Source organism: Podarcis cretensis, assembly GCF_951804945.1.
Source record: "Podarcis cretensis genome assembly, chromosome: 13".
NCBI classification, from domain to species: domain Eukaryota; kingdom Metazoa; phylum Chordata; class Lepidosauria; order Squamata; family Lacertidae; genus Podarcis; species Podarcis cretensis.
The window spans coordinates 47599155-47613223 of NC_137182.1; the positions used below are offsets into that span (position 1 = coordinate 47599155).

The 14069-nt window shown below is 42.6% G+C and overlaps 2 protein-coding genes across 2 annotated transcripts; both read right to left on the minus strand.

Moving 5' to 3' along the window:
• Positions 1 to 3933: 3933 nt before the first annotated feature.
• LOC307201659 (olfactory receptor 6E1-like) lies at positions 3934 to 4885 on the minus strand (the record flags this gene model as incomplete). Its single annotated transcript, XM_079950955.1, is given in 2 exon segments — positions 3934 to 4716; positions 4718 to 4885. Coding segments are annotated over 2 exon segments (951 nt in total).
• Positions 4886 to 11051: 6166 nt separating this feature from the next.
• LOC307201660 (olfactory receptor 6E1-like) lies at positions 11052 to 12029 on the minus strand (the record flags this gene model as incomplete). The annotated part of the gene is made up of 1 exon (XM_079950956.1): positions 11052 to 12029. One exon carries the CDS (start codon positions 12027 to 12029, stop codon positions 11052 to 11054), a length of 978 nt encoding a protein of 325 aa, XP_079807082.1.
• Positions 12030 to 14069: the final 2040 nt, after the last annotated feature.

Below are 14069 nucleotides of genomic sequence, written 5' to 3' on the forward strand. Positions count from 1 at the left end.
TTAGTGTTGATTCACTCCCTTTAATCAATACAGTAATTCCTTATATATTTAAGAATATACTCTCTGAAACCAATCAAGGTCTCTATGTGTCAGGGACTGGCTGGATGAGGAGGAGTGGTGGAGACTGCCTGACCAAGAGGCTTCCAGGGAAAGCAGAGAAGTAGGTAATATGGACCCAGGTTCATGATAGGAAACAGGGCACACCTCAGAAGAAAGGAACTGGGACATATTGGAGGGTGAGGAACAGGGGGAAGCCAGCAGGTGTACCAGCTCTGAACAGAGGCAGGAACCAGATGTGACAGAGACAGTACCAGAGTCAGTTGATAGTATGGCCCTTGAGAGCCTGCCACATCCCTCTCCTTTCCTAAGACCAGGTGTTTCATCTATGTCACAGAGCAGAAAACCAGGCAGAGACAGAAACAGTCCTTTGGCAACAGCCATAGGCAGCATGAGGGGGCTAACACATAGAAAGTGATCTGGTGAGGAGAGGACACTCTGGACAACAGCTCAAGCTTTGAGGGAGTAGACTCCATGCGTTTCTGCTTGATACTAATAAATGAACTGAAGAAGAAGCTTGCTGCATGCCTGGTTTCTCTTGGCTGTTCGCTAAGTGTGTTGCCTGTCAGCTCCCTTGCGACACTAAGCAATCCATCATTTCTTTTCTCCCACAGTGGCAAACCAGATGTCTGAGGACCATGACTCTCAGTTGTTTGTCTCTAAATTTTTGGTTGTCTCCATGTATCAGTGAATTTTGGTGCCAGTGTAAAGTTATGAGGTCCCCATTTTTCAGTAGTCCAATATGAATTATTTTGGCATGGATTCTTCAAACACAGCTGAATTGTTTGAGGAAGGAGGAAGAAATGTGGGCACTGTAAATGTGGAATTTATGTAAATAATATTGTGCGAATATGTAATAATATTACAGAAACTAAGGTAAACTAATAAGTAGTAAATGTGTAGGTAACAATAATATATGAATTGGGGTATGTGTTTGGTTGGGAGAAGAAAAGTGTTTGCTTGGAATGTGGGAAGTGAGTAGTGATTGGATAAGAATTTGAAAGGGAGTGTGAATAATGGGAGACAGTTCAGAGAAACAATTGTGTGGTAATCGCAGTGAGATATGGGAAGAGAGTGTTTGTGTGGTGGCAGAGTTTAATAAAGGAGGCCCAGCATTGTTATTAGTCATTGTGCTGTATATAACCAATAAGACTCTGTAAAACCAGAAGCATACAGTTCTGTAACACTCATAAGCCATCAGACCCTTTAATATTTGTATCTCAATAAATTATTTTATCATACACACTTGCCTCTTGATTGGTAATGATAGTGGTGGGAAATATATACAGGTAGTCACTATCTGTTGTAGCACATGTGGTTGGCGGATGGATGGCAGCTAATAGACTGAGGTTGAATTCTGACAAGACAGAAGCCTGTTCTTGGGGAACCCTGAAAGACCAGGTGTGTAGCCTGGGAGTAATTTTGGACTCACAGCTGTCCAGGGCAGCTGTTTACCTGTTCCATCGCAGGCTGAGACCCTACCTGCCCGCAGACTGTCTTGCCAGAGTGGTACATGCTCTGGTTATCTTCCACTTGGACTACTGCAATGTGCTGTATGTAGGGCTACCTTTCAAGGTGACTGGGAGTGGCTGCCAGGACCATATAACACCTGTTCTAAAGGATCTTCACTGACTCCCAGTACATTTCCAAGCACAATTCAAAGGGTTGGTGCTGACCTTTAAAGCCCTAAACGGCCTTGGCCCAGTATACCTGAAGGAGTGTCTCCACCTCCACCGTTCAGCCCAGACACTGAGGTCCAGCACTGAGGGCCTTCTGGCAGTTCCCTACTGCAAGGTTATAGGGAACCAGGCAGAGGGCCTTCTCAGTAGGGGCGCCCTCCTTGTGGAACGCCCTCCCATCAGATGTCAAGGAAATAAACAACTATCTGATCTTCTAAAAGGCAGCCCTGTTTAGGGAACTTTTTAAGGATTGATGTTTTTATTATGTTGTAAGCTAATAATAATAATAATAATAATAATAATAATAATAATAATATTCAGATGTAACTCTCAGAAACCTAGCCCCAAGCTGCGCACCTTACAGAGAGAAGGAGAAGCTGTTAGAAGAGAGTTGCAGTGTTATATTGTTTATAACACAGCCATTCACCATCCAGTTACGAGTTCTCTGCAAAGTACTCACCAGTTACAATCCACACTCACCAGAGGGCATCCGCATATTCTCCTTGGTCCTCTGCAGAATGATGCCTAGACTCTGATTTCTGCAGATGGCAAATGAGTGCCTAGAACTTACAAGCTGCAGCTGTTAAAGGATCTTAAATGCAAGACTCAGTTGTGCTGAAGCTGATTTCCTGCTTGCTTCCCAAGCAAAGATAAAGGCTAAAAACTGCTCACTCTAACAGAGCAAGGCTCAGTATTATAAGGGATTTACTCCCAGTTTAGAACACATAGGTTTCCCAGTTCCCATTTTTCTCAGTTGACTATGCCTTCCTGAATATTCTTTGCTTCCTTGCTTCATATAAGCTTATCAGCATGACTGTATGTATTTCTACATCTCTTTGCATCAGGACTGAATCAGCCTCTCAGACATAGTGGTGCATGCTGACATCCCTAAGCACAAAGCATAAGAGATATTGGGTCTTTACTAGGTTGGCTACACAAGAGACGTTTGTTCTAATTCTCTGAGGAGCAGGAAACCTACTGTACAACTGATGAATAAAGCTAATTTTGTAACATATTAGTCTGTAAGGGTCATAGGTTGTAGATGTGCATTCCATGTGAATTGGCAAGTTCTTTTTAGTTATTTCATCGTATTATTTTTGTAGATGCAAACCAATATGTAATATAGTGCTCAACCTTTACTTACCTCCTTGATAGTTTATTATCTGTTCCCTTTAGGAGTCTTTTGGTGTGTGCCTATTTTGTTGCTTTTTCATTTTGTAGTTTTAATCTTTGTATTAGCTTGCTGGAAAACAATGTGTGCAAAGCCTAGAGTGAATTGTATCATGTGAGAAGTTACTCATACAACTTAAAATCTTCATTGTTTTACATGAAAATTACATATGCAGTGGTAACTTGGTTTACAGCCATAATCCGTTCCAGAGATCTGTTTGTAACCAAAGCAGGTTGTAACTCAAGGTGTGCTTTCGCCAATGAGGCCTCCCCAAAAAATTGTTCGTAGTCCCCAAAAAATGGGTTGAAATACAAAAAAAAAAAAAAAAAAGGTTGCAAACCCAGACACGCACTTACGGGTTTGACGTATTTGTAATCTAAAACATATGCAAACCAAGACATATGCAAACCGAGGTACCACTGTATATTGGCAGTAACTAACAAAAGAAAACCATTTTCTCCCAAAACTTCGCTTTCTTCCTTCTTTTACCCTCCTTATTATTTTATTATTTCAGCAATTTTCAAGTTTTTTTGCCAACCATTCACACTGAATGCCTTTGCGTATGTTGCCAGAATATCAGTTGAACTGAATGCCATTGGGAAACAATGAGAATTCATTCTGCTGGCAACAAGTTCAAACCTGAGACTGGATGCTCTTTACCTAAATTGTTTTAGTCACTGATACTATGTAATGAACACTGTTGCTGTTTGATTCAGAGGGGAGTGAATAGAAGGAGCAGAAAGAGGAAAAGGAAGGATCACCATCAGCAAAATAATAACAGGGTTTGTCTGGGCAGAATATCCACCTTTTGTGTGGTGGTAGCATGCATTCGACTGAGCACACAAAAGGTCACTGGTTCAATCCCTTGCATCTCCAGATAGGATTAGGAATGTCCTCTGTCTGAACCCTTGGCAAGCCTCTACCCATCAGTATACAAAATACAGGGCCAGATGCACCAAAGGTCTCTCTCAGTACAAGACACCTTGCCATGTTTCTAAAACCTTTCTACAGTCCCATTTCAAATCATCAGTGCTTGAAAATCCCAGAAAACGTAATTCTCTGACCAATGACATCTTTCAGGGCCTCCTTGACCTGCTTGTTCCTCAAGCTGTAGATGAACGGGTTGAGTAGCGGAGACACCACATTGTTCAGAACACCCACCGTTCTGCTGAGGTCCAGTCCCCCACTCTGCCTTGGTTTGACATACATAAAAATGCAGCTTCCATAGGTGATGAAGACAACCAGAAGGTGGGAGGCACAAGTTGAGAAGGCTTTCTGCCGCCCTGCCTTTGAAGGGATGTACATGATAGTAGAAATAATCTTAAAATATGAAACTATGGTCACAGTTAAAGTTCCCAGGACACTAAAAGTGGCCAGGAGAAAATCAAGCAATTCTAGGGACTGAGTATCAGTGCAAGCAAGCTTTACCAATGGTAGATTATCACAGAAGAAGTGATCGATGACATTTGGGCCACAGAAGGGTAAACGGAACAACAAAATAAGAGGAACAATAAGGTATAGGAAACTGAATATCCAAGAACCCAACACTAAGTGGGTACAGAGGCGACTGTTCATGATGGTTGTATAGCGAAGTGGATTGCAGATGGCCACGTATCTGTCAAAGGACATAGTAGCCAAGAGGAAGAATTCAGTGGTCCCCAGTATGAAATAGAAAAAGGACTGAGTGAAACAGCCTGTAACAGAAATGGTTTGGTCATCAAAGGCCAGGTTGAGCAAAACCTTGGGGATAGTCGAAGAGGTGAAACCAATTTCCAAGAGAGAGAAATTTCTGAGGAAGAAATACATGGGTGGTCTGGAGACGATGGTCAAGCAAGGTGATGGAGATGATAAGGACGTTCCCACCAATGGTCAAGAAGTAGGTGATGAGGAGAAGTACGAACAGGAGAAGTTGTAGCCACCGGACACTGGTGAAGCCCACAAGGATGAATTCAGCAACTATGGTAGACTTGTTTTCCATTGTAGGCAGTCATCATTCATTTGTAGGGAAGGTTTTCTAGAAAAGAAAAAAAATCCAATTGGTAATGGAAAACTCAAGATGTCTTCAATCATTGTTATAATGTCTAAAGGCAGCATTGACAGCAATCTGTTGGAAATGCTGAAATATGAGCAACCAAGAATAAAGCAATTTCGAAAATGAAACAATGGGTGGAATTAATCAGTGTATGTTAAGTTAAACATTTATATCTTTCTCAAATAGTCAACACTTTGACCTTCAATCTTTACAGATCCTGGATCTGCTTTTAAGGCAAATATACATTTACGGACCTATTTCTTAATATTTGCCATATATTTTCTCTTGTTGCAATCCACCTTGGAACAGGTCATGATCTCTTAGTGGGTACTGACCCACTAGCTGAAGATTGGTTGATTATTTAATTTATTCTCCACTTAATATATTAAAAATATCTCTAAGCAGTGTACAAAAATCTCAAGCAACCACAGACAACTTGAACAAAATATTACAAAAATATACAGTTACATATAAAAAATGTTACATTAATACAACTCTCAGCTGCCAGGTTTTCACCCAGGGTCGAAACAAACTCTCACCTCACCCACAAAAGTTCCAGAGTGATAAGAGTTCCAAGAAACAGCGGACATTACCCTGGTCTCTCACTCTAGACTTGTTTCTTATAGGCAGGCCCAAGGTGGATGGTTCTTCCTCAAGCTGCCCACAGCAGTGTCCCATTCAGGCCAGTGGAACGCGCAGAAAGAAGGAAAGAGCGGCTAGAGGAAAATTTGTGGAGACTGGGGTGGGAAAGAAAAGGAGAGAAATCTTTCAAGCTGCTTCTCATGCCTCTATAAATAATGATCATCTTTCTTGGTTCAATAAGAATGACATCATCATGCTTACCAAAGTTTTTCCTCCTTTGCTCGTGTAACTATTCCCATTGAGGTTAATTGGTGAACACCATGACTAAATTCACTAGAGAATTCACTTTGTGTACGGGGATGTGGGAGGCAAGGACCGTTTTACTTCAAAGCTGGGATTCATTTACTTTATTTTACCCCTATTCATGAATCACTGCCTATAAAATATCTAGAATATATTTTATAATAAAAGCACTGATGATAAAACAATTACAACAGTTTTGTATGTAAAACATTTTTTTTTTAAATGCCATATATAGAGACAATTTCAAATTCAATGTAGATACAGCCAGGGATGATAAAAATCTCCACTTAAATCTCCACTTAAATGCCTTGAAAAAGAAGGTCATCAGTTGGTGCTTTGAAGACAGCACAGGTGGTCCCTGTCAGGCATGAAATGGGAGAGAGTAGTGTCACCACACTAAAGACCTAATTTCTACATCACACAGAACAGACATCCTATTGGGGTGGTATCAGTTGGCTATCTAAGAAATGGAAAAATTTTGTTGGGATGCTTTGTTAATTTTGTTTGATTTGGCCAATGGACAGTGCTGGCCCTACCATTGGCTGGAATGAGAGGGCCACTTCATGCAAGGATGGTGAGCAGCAGGCAGCAATGATGTCACAGACCAGGCTAAGGAATACTGCTCTGATGAGGAATAGTGGGAGCCTCCCCCTGCTCCTGACCAGGATTGTGAAGCGGCCCAGGAGCAGTGGAGCAGTATAGATTTGAAGCAGTGGTTTGCAGAGGGGCATAGTTCTGAAGACAAAAGTTGGGACAAACAATTGAACAAATAGTCAGCCTTGTTTTCTGTGTTATTCTTCTCTCCCTTAATTTTGACCCAAATGCTCTTACTTTGGCTTTGAGGTTCTAAATCTTGGATCGCTTCACAGGTATACACATCCCTGACATATAATGCCACTCCTCCTCCTTTCTTGTTTGGTCTGTTTCTCTGAAATAGATTGTATCCCTCCATTATTACATTCCAGTCGTGGGACTTATCCCACCAGGTTTCAGTGATGCCTATTATGTCATATTTAGTTTGCTGTACCAAGAGCTCAAGCTCATCTTGTTTATTTCCCATGCTTTGCGCATTAGTGTACAGACATTGAAGTCCATTAATCATTCCCCCGTGTCTCTTATTTAAGGATTTTTTCCTCCCACCACTAGGTCTGCATGCTGTTTGCTCCATTTGGTCTACGACATTTGAATGATCATCTTCATCAATTGATAGACTCCTACCTTCAGGAGCACTGTCTCCCTCCCACACATTAGTCAGTTTAAAGCCCTCCTGATGAGGATTCTGAGATTTTTGGCAAAAACATTCCTCCCAACCGTTGTGAGGTGCAGCCCATCACTTGCCAGAAGTCCATCTTCAAGAAACTGCAGTCCATGATCTAAGAATCCAAACCGTTCCTGTTAACCGAGAGAGTTAACCGACTCTCTCACTTGAAAGCCCACATCCGCCCAGCCCAAGATCACGGCGAGCGGATAAGGTGGCAGCCCAGAAAGCAAAGTGGTTGCGAGATCAGGTTGCAAGGCACGGAAGTGACTAGGGAGGAAGTGGGTGGAAACCTTAATTGGGAACACCGTCATTCTGAGAATGGCTGCTTTGTTCTTTTGCTGTGATCATTCAAGACTCTTTAAATGGTACACAACTTTTTTTGCTTTGTTCTGCTTATCTCCAGCCAAAGGGGGGGAGGAAGCCGAGTCCCCAAAGCCTGACAAATGGTGAGGTGTTGAAGGACAAAACTTTGTGTGCCACATGGTCTTCCCTTTAACCTTCTAAACTAGCACAGTGCCCTCAGGTGACTGAACAGACATTTCTAACACATGCTCCATTCATAACAATTGAACAAATAGTCAGCCATGTTTTCTGTGTTGTCCTTCAACGTAGGGAAGGTGTTTTTCAGCAAATACTGCATTGTGTTTCTCTTCTAGCTCCCAACATCATGTCTCATGCTGTTCCACAGGGTCCTCCAAACTTCTAGAGCAGACTTGAAGGGAAGTATGGGAATTACCTTCTCCTCCCCTTTGATGGAAGATTCCTCAAAAACAATAAGCCTTCTGCAAGCAAAGAGGTATCAGTATGTTTGTGGAACTCAAGTGACCATTCAAGTATCCCTTTCCCCACACAGCATCAAACCCCCAAAAGTGTCCACTGTCTCAGGCCTATAAATTATGTATGCACATATGTAACTATGTATGTATGCATTTCCCGTCTTTCTTCATGGAGCTCAAGGCGATATATGTTGATTCTCCTCCACACTTTATCCTCTCAAGAAGTCTGTGAAGTAGGTAAGGCTAAGAAAGATTGACTGGCCTAAGGGTCACACAGGGATCTTACTGTTAGGATATTTCCGTTCCACCTTAAAAGGGAGCAGGCTATGTGAGTCATACAGCCTGCATATTTCCTGTTCACAGGATGTTTCTGTTTCGATAGAGCTGTTGTCTCTCTCTCTCTCTGTGCTGAACACGCTAGCAGGTGGTCATGTTTTCTTTGTTCTGATCAACGCTGAATAAACTTTCTAAATAATGCTCTCCTGAGTGCAACTTTCGCTGTGCCTTATCTGCTGATAAAGCGTGCATCAGTTCTGCAACGTGGAAGCTAATTTCTGGAGCTCCTGTCGCTAATTTCTGATACTGTATCTACGGGAGGTCGATGGACGTCCGGAGTACGGAGTCGGCTGGAGGCAGTGATGGCCTTTGTCTCCCTGGCCGTATCCCAACAACAGGTTTCGGGCCCAGATTCATGGCACTTACAGGAGAGTAAGACTGCGACAGCCATGGGGATAATTTTGCTCTCAGTAGCTCCTGAAGAGTTAATCACCCTGGCTGGCAAGGCCAGTGCCTGTGAGATGTGGGACGGGCTTAAAGCCTGTCATCTCTGACAAGAGGCTGGGTCTTTGTTGCTTTATTTCAGAAAACTGCACAGGAAGCGTTTGGAGCCAGGGGAAGACCTTAGAGCCCACGTTTTACATTTGCAGCATCTCAGACAGGAATTGGCTCAGAGAGGTTTCAATATGCCTGAGTCACTGTTTGCAATTCTCAACCTGCACTCACTGGATGAAAGCTATCATGCCGTGGCAAGTCAGCTGGCAACCCTCCCTGTGCAAGACCTCACTGCTACAAAGGTCTTGGCGACTTTGCAAAATGAATATGACAGGAGAAATGCAGCTGAGTCGGCTTGTGCTCTTCAGGGGGAGCAATGTGGGACAGCATTCCAGCCTCCAGGGGGAGCCAAAGCGTTGGCAGCTGTGAAGTGCTGGAACTGTGGGAACCAAGGTCATACTCAGAAGTTTTGTCCAAAAACTGGAAATAAACAAAGGAAGAAGCCAGCATATGGCCAGAAGCAGAAGGGGGGTGGAAAGCCCAAGCCAGGGAAAAACAAGGCTTTGTTTGCTGGCAGTGCTTCACCAAAGGCTAAAGGCAAGTCTGATGGCCAGGAGCAGGGGGGCAAGCAGCAAAAGCCCACGCCGGTGGAAAACAAGGTTTTGTTTGCTGGCACTGCTTCACCAAAGGCCAAGGCCAGATTTATCGTGGACTCTGGTGCGAGCCGCCATCTTTCAAAGGTATGGATGACTGGGTCTAAGTCCATTAAGTTCACAAGGAGTGTTGAGTACAATCCTAAGTGGGGGGGAAATGTGGGAATTTTCCAGAGTTACCCAGAGGAGGATGAAGGTGATGTGAAAAAACCAGATAATGTTGAGAAAGCTGAGGAAGCTGATGATGATGATGATGATGATGATCAGAGTTCGGATTCCAGTTCAGTTGGTGCTGCTGCTGCTGGTGTCAGCGACAGTGATGACACAGCAGACTACAAGAGCACAAAGGCCTCAGTCAGACCATCTGATGCGTCTGACAATGAACTGGAAGAACCACTGTTCACCATTGGTCACTTTTCTCCTAAGAAGGAGGAGATGAGTCCAGAAGACTTGCGTCTAGTTCGCAGGTCTGAAAGGGCGACCAAAGGCAGACCTCTCTCTCTCTCTCTCTGCGCTGAACACGCTAGCAGGCGGTCATGTTTTCTTTGTTCTGACCAACGCTGAATAAACTTTCTAATATAATGCTCTCCTGGGTGCAACTTTCGCTGTGCATTATCTGCTGATAAAGCGTGCATTAGTTCTGGAATGTGGAAGCTAATTTCTGGAGTTCCCGTCGCTAATTTCTGATACTGTATCTACGGGAGGTCGATGGACGTCCAGAGTACGGAGTTGGCTGGAGGCAGTGATGGCCTTTGTCTCCCTGGCAGTATCCCAACACTTACAAGTTGAGTGCAGGTTTAAGCCTGAGCTATCCAGTCCCAGTCCAATACTCTTAACTACTAAACCACACTCCTTACAAACTTCATACCACAACTTCCTGAATTCCTGTTTTGGAATGTAGGCTAGCGGGGAGTTCTGTGTCCAGATTATCTGTATTTGCTCTTTTCTTGAAAATGTCTTGCATTTCCCAAATACACTGTTGGTGAATCAATTCTCTCTCTCTCTCTCTCTCTCTCTCTCACACACACACACACACTCACACACACACACACACACACACACATTTTCCACATACATGTTGGTGGCAAGGAAGAAAATATGGTATTAAAAGGAGAATTCTCTTAATGCCAATATCCAGATTTGGGGCAAGTACTCTTTGGTGAGAGAACCGTAGCAGAGATTTAAAATCACAAACTGTGCAGCAAAGTAAAGAGTAGAAATATAGGCCATTAGACCTTTAAAATGTGCCCTTGTGAGTTCCTTCCAAAATTTCCCTCTTCCATTATGATAGAAAAAGACTCTGAGTCTGGTAAGTTAAAGAAATGGTTTACTTACAAACTTTCCAAAGGTCAGGTTCATGTGCTTTTCCATACAGCATTCAAAAAAATGTAGCACAGGGAGTAAAACTTGGCTTAGTTATAGTGGTGAAGTTTCTTAAATAATTGGTATAGGAACACAAGAATGTCCCGTAAGAGCCACACAGTGAACTTGGAGAAAATAGTTCAGACCTCTTTCACCACTGAACTTCTCTGGTTGACTGAAGTACAACAGTGGGCCTGTGTGAGGTGGAGGGCACTAAGACTGGCAGGACAGCTTACACCATGGCATTAACCCCTTCATGCATTAATTAAACTTAAGCATATTGCTTATATGAAGCTGGTTATCCCACAATACATTACCAGAATATAAATGACACTGAGTTCTTAGAAGTTGACAAAAGAATGTTAGTTTATAAGTACAGCTTCAGCAACCATATGTATCAATACTTACTGTTTAGTATTATTTTTTTGCTCTGATATACCTGAATCACCCTTCCAAAATGAAACAAGCTGTCTAATTGTTGCTCTCAAAGCATCATGAACCTGTTTATTCCTCAGGCAGTATATGAATGGGATCAGAAGAGGAGAGACAACAGTGTTTAGAACAGCCACCCCTTTCCTGAAGCCTAACTCACTGGTCCCTCTTGGTTTTATGTACATGAAAATGCAACTGCCATAAGTGATGGAGACCACAGTGAAGTGAGAAGCACAAGTGGAGAAAGCCTTTTGCTTCCCTGTGGTTGACGGGATGCGCATGATGGTGCAGATAATATTGATGTAGGACACAATGTTTATGGCTAAGGTCCCAAGGAGAGAAAGCACAGCAATGATGAAACTGAGGAGCTCCAGCAGACTTGTGTCGGCACATGCAAGTTTCATCAGTGGTCCATTGTCACAGAAAAAATGGTTGATGGTGTTTGGGCCGCAAAAAGGCATCCGGAATAATACAACTGCAGGAACGATGATCAGCAACAATGCCACAGCCCAAGACCAGAGCACTAGCAATGAGCAGATCCGATTGTTCATGATGGTAGAGTAACGAAGGGGGTTGCAGATGGCCACATACCTGTCAATGGACATTGCTGCCAGCAGAAGGAACTCTGTGGTTCCCAGGACAAAGTACAGAAAGGACTGTGTGAAGCAACCAGCTAGAGAGATAGTCTTCTGGCCAATGGCTATGTTGGCCAAAGCTTTAGGAACAATGGCACTGGTATACCCAATCTCCACAAATGCAACATGTTGTAGGAAGAAATACATTGGGGTGTAGAGCTGTTGATTTACCAGTGTTATTAGAATAATCAGTATGTTTCCCATTATTGTCAAAAGGTATATCCCCATTAGCAATAGGAAAAGGATGATTTCAAGTTGATGGTTGCTCGTCAAGCCCAAGAGTATTAATTCTCTCACCATGCTGTTGTTCCTCATTTTAGGCACATCTCTGTAAGTAAAGGGACACCCATCATTTCAATACTGACCATTTAAAATAAGGACAAGTTGTTCAGCTTTGATTCTTGCATTGCCACTAATATCATGAAGTATTGGATCATCTCAGGGGTTGCAGCAATGGACTTTGGGCTTTCAAATTTCAGCAGCACCCTGAGTGATGCCATAATTTGGCACCCCACCACCTCTGGCCTTCACTTTAAGTTATTGCTGTGGTGCCCTCTGTGCCATCCTCTCAGCTCAGCATCCAATGCGGATGAACTGGCCATGCTCCCCTGAATCCACCTCTGTTGGTTGTCAGCCACAGGCAAGCTGATGGCTCTTCTCTGTTGTGTCTCTCCCTCCACCCACCCCATATCAGGTAGTCAATGATCTGCTGTCTCTGTCCAAAAGGACTCATAACTACCATGTAAACCATCCTTCACCAATGTGGTATCCTCCATCATCCTCCATTTGTTGGACTACAACTCCCATTATATCTAGCAAGCACATAAATATACCATAAAGCCTTAATCAGTTTCTGTTCTCATTTATTCTTCCAGCTAAAGATGCAGGTTGTTTTTGTTTTGTATCATGCCATTCAGCATTTATTTATATAACATAGATTTCAGAACAGTCTCTCTCATATAGAATGTGACAGTCCTTCAGATATTTTGCTCTCAAGCTATTTAGAATGGTATGGATTAGGGATGGGGAACCTGTGACTCTCTAGATAATGTTAAGACTCCCGCTCCAAGCTTCCATGATTATTGGCCATGCTGGGTGAGGCTGATGGCAGTTGTTAGTTAGTTAGTTAGTTAGTTAGTTAGTTAGTTAGATTTATTACGGCCATTGGCCCATATCTAAAACAATGCATCAAAATTTATCCATAAACAATACAATTTACACAGTTCCAAGTTAAAACACCCATATAAAACCAATTTTACTTCAATTAAATAAACACTATACACAATAAGCTCCCTCTATGTAAACCGCAATTCAAATCCCTCACATTTTGGGGGATATGCGTCTTAGTTCTGGCACTTATTGATGGTTCTTAAGTTTAGCTAAGCTATCAGAGTCATACAGTGATCCATTTCTCCTCTTTTGAAATAAAACATTAATCGGGTATCTAGTGACTGCAAGGGATCTACTTGTATCTTTGTCGTTTAATAAGTATATTATTTGGGCTTCCTGAGGTCCGTCAACAATTCTCGATAAATATGGGGCCAGAAACTTGGACCATGAAGCCGAATGTAATGGACAACAGAAGGTTATATGATATAACGATTCTATAGATCCACTTTTACAGTCACAGAGGAGTGAGATCTGTCCGATGGAGAGTCTGTTACCCATCACATTTGATGGGAAAACATTGAATCTAGCCTTTATAAAGGCATACCTGTGCATCACCACCGATAAGGTAGTTAAATAAGATGGAAGTTTTGTTGGTGGTGTTAAGCCAAGGTTTATCGGCGAACAGGTGCCTCCACTTGTCGCAATATTAAATTGTAAATCCATCTCCTCTAATTTATGAGTTATAATTCTCTTGGCAGAAATTAAATCCAATTTTAGGGATGGCAGTTGGAGTGCAGCAACATCTGGAGAAAAACAGGTTTCCCTTACCTGGAATCCAAAGCAGAAGATTTTCATTGCACATGGGGTGGGGGGTGGTGGTCCTGGAAATATTAAAAGTTGATGTTCCATCCCCAGCAGACCAATGAATTAGTGCAGGACCCTCTCAGTCACCATCTAAATGCTCATCATAATCAATTCCATACATGATCTAATCTAAATGATGTTGTAAATATGCACACATGTACAATCAGTTCCCTTTTTAATTATTTGCAGTACCTAGCAACACTTCTTGCACTGCCAAAACATGAGGTTGTAGTGAAATACTCACCAGTTACCAGTAAAATCAAATTAGGGAGCAGAGACGATGCTCTTATTTTCACAAATGCAAACCAAGTTGTTGGAACCTGCGGGTTATGATGCTGAAGAGCAAACATCAGTTGTGATGGTGGCAATGTTCTCCTGCGA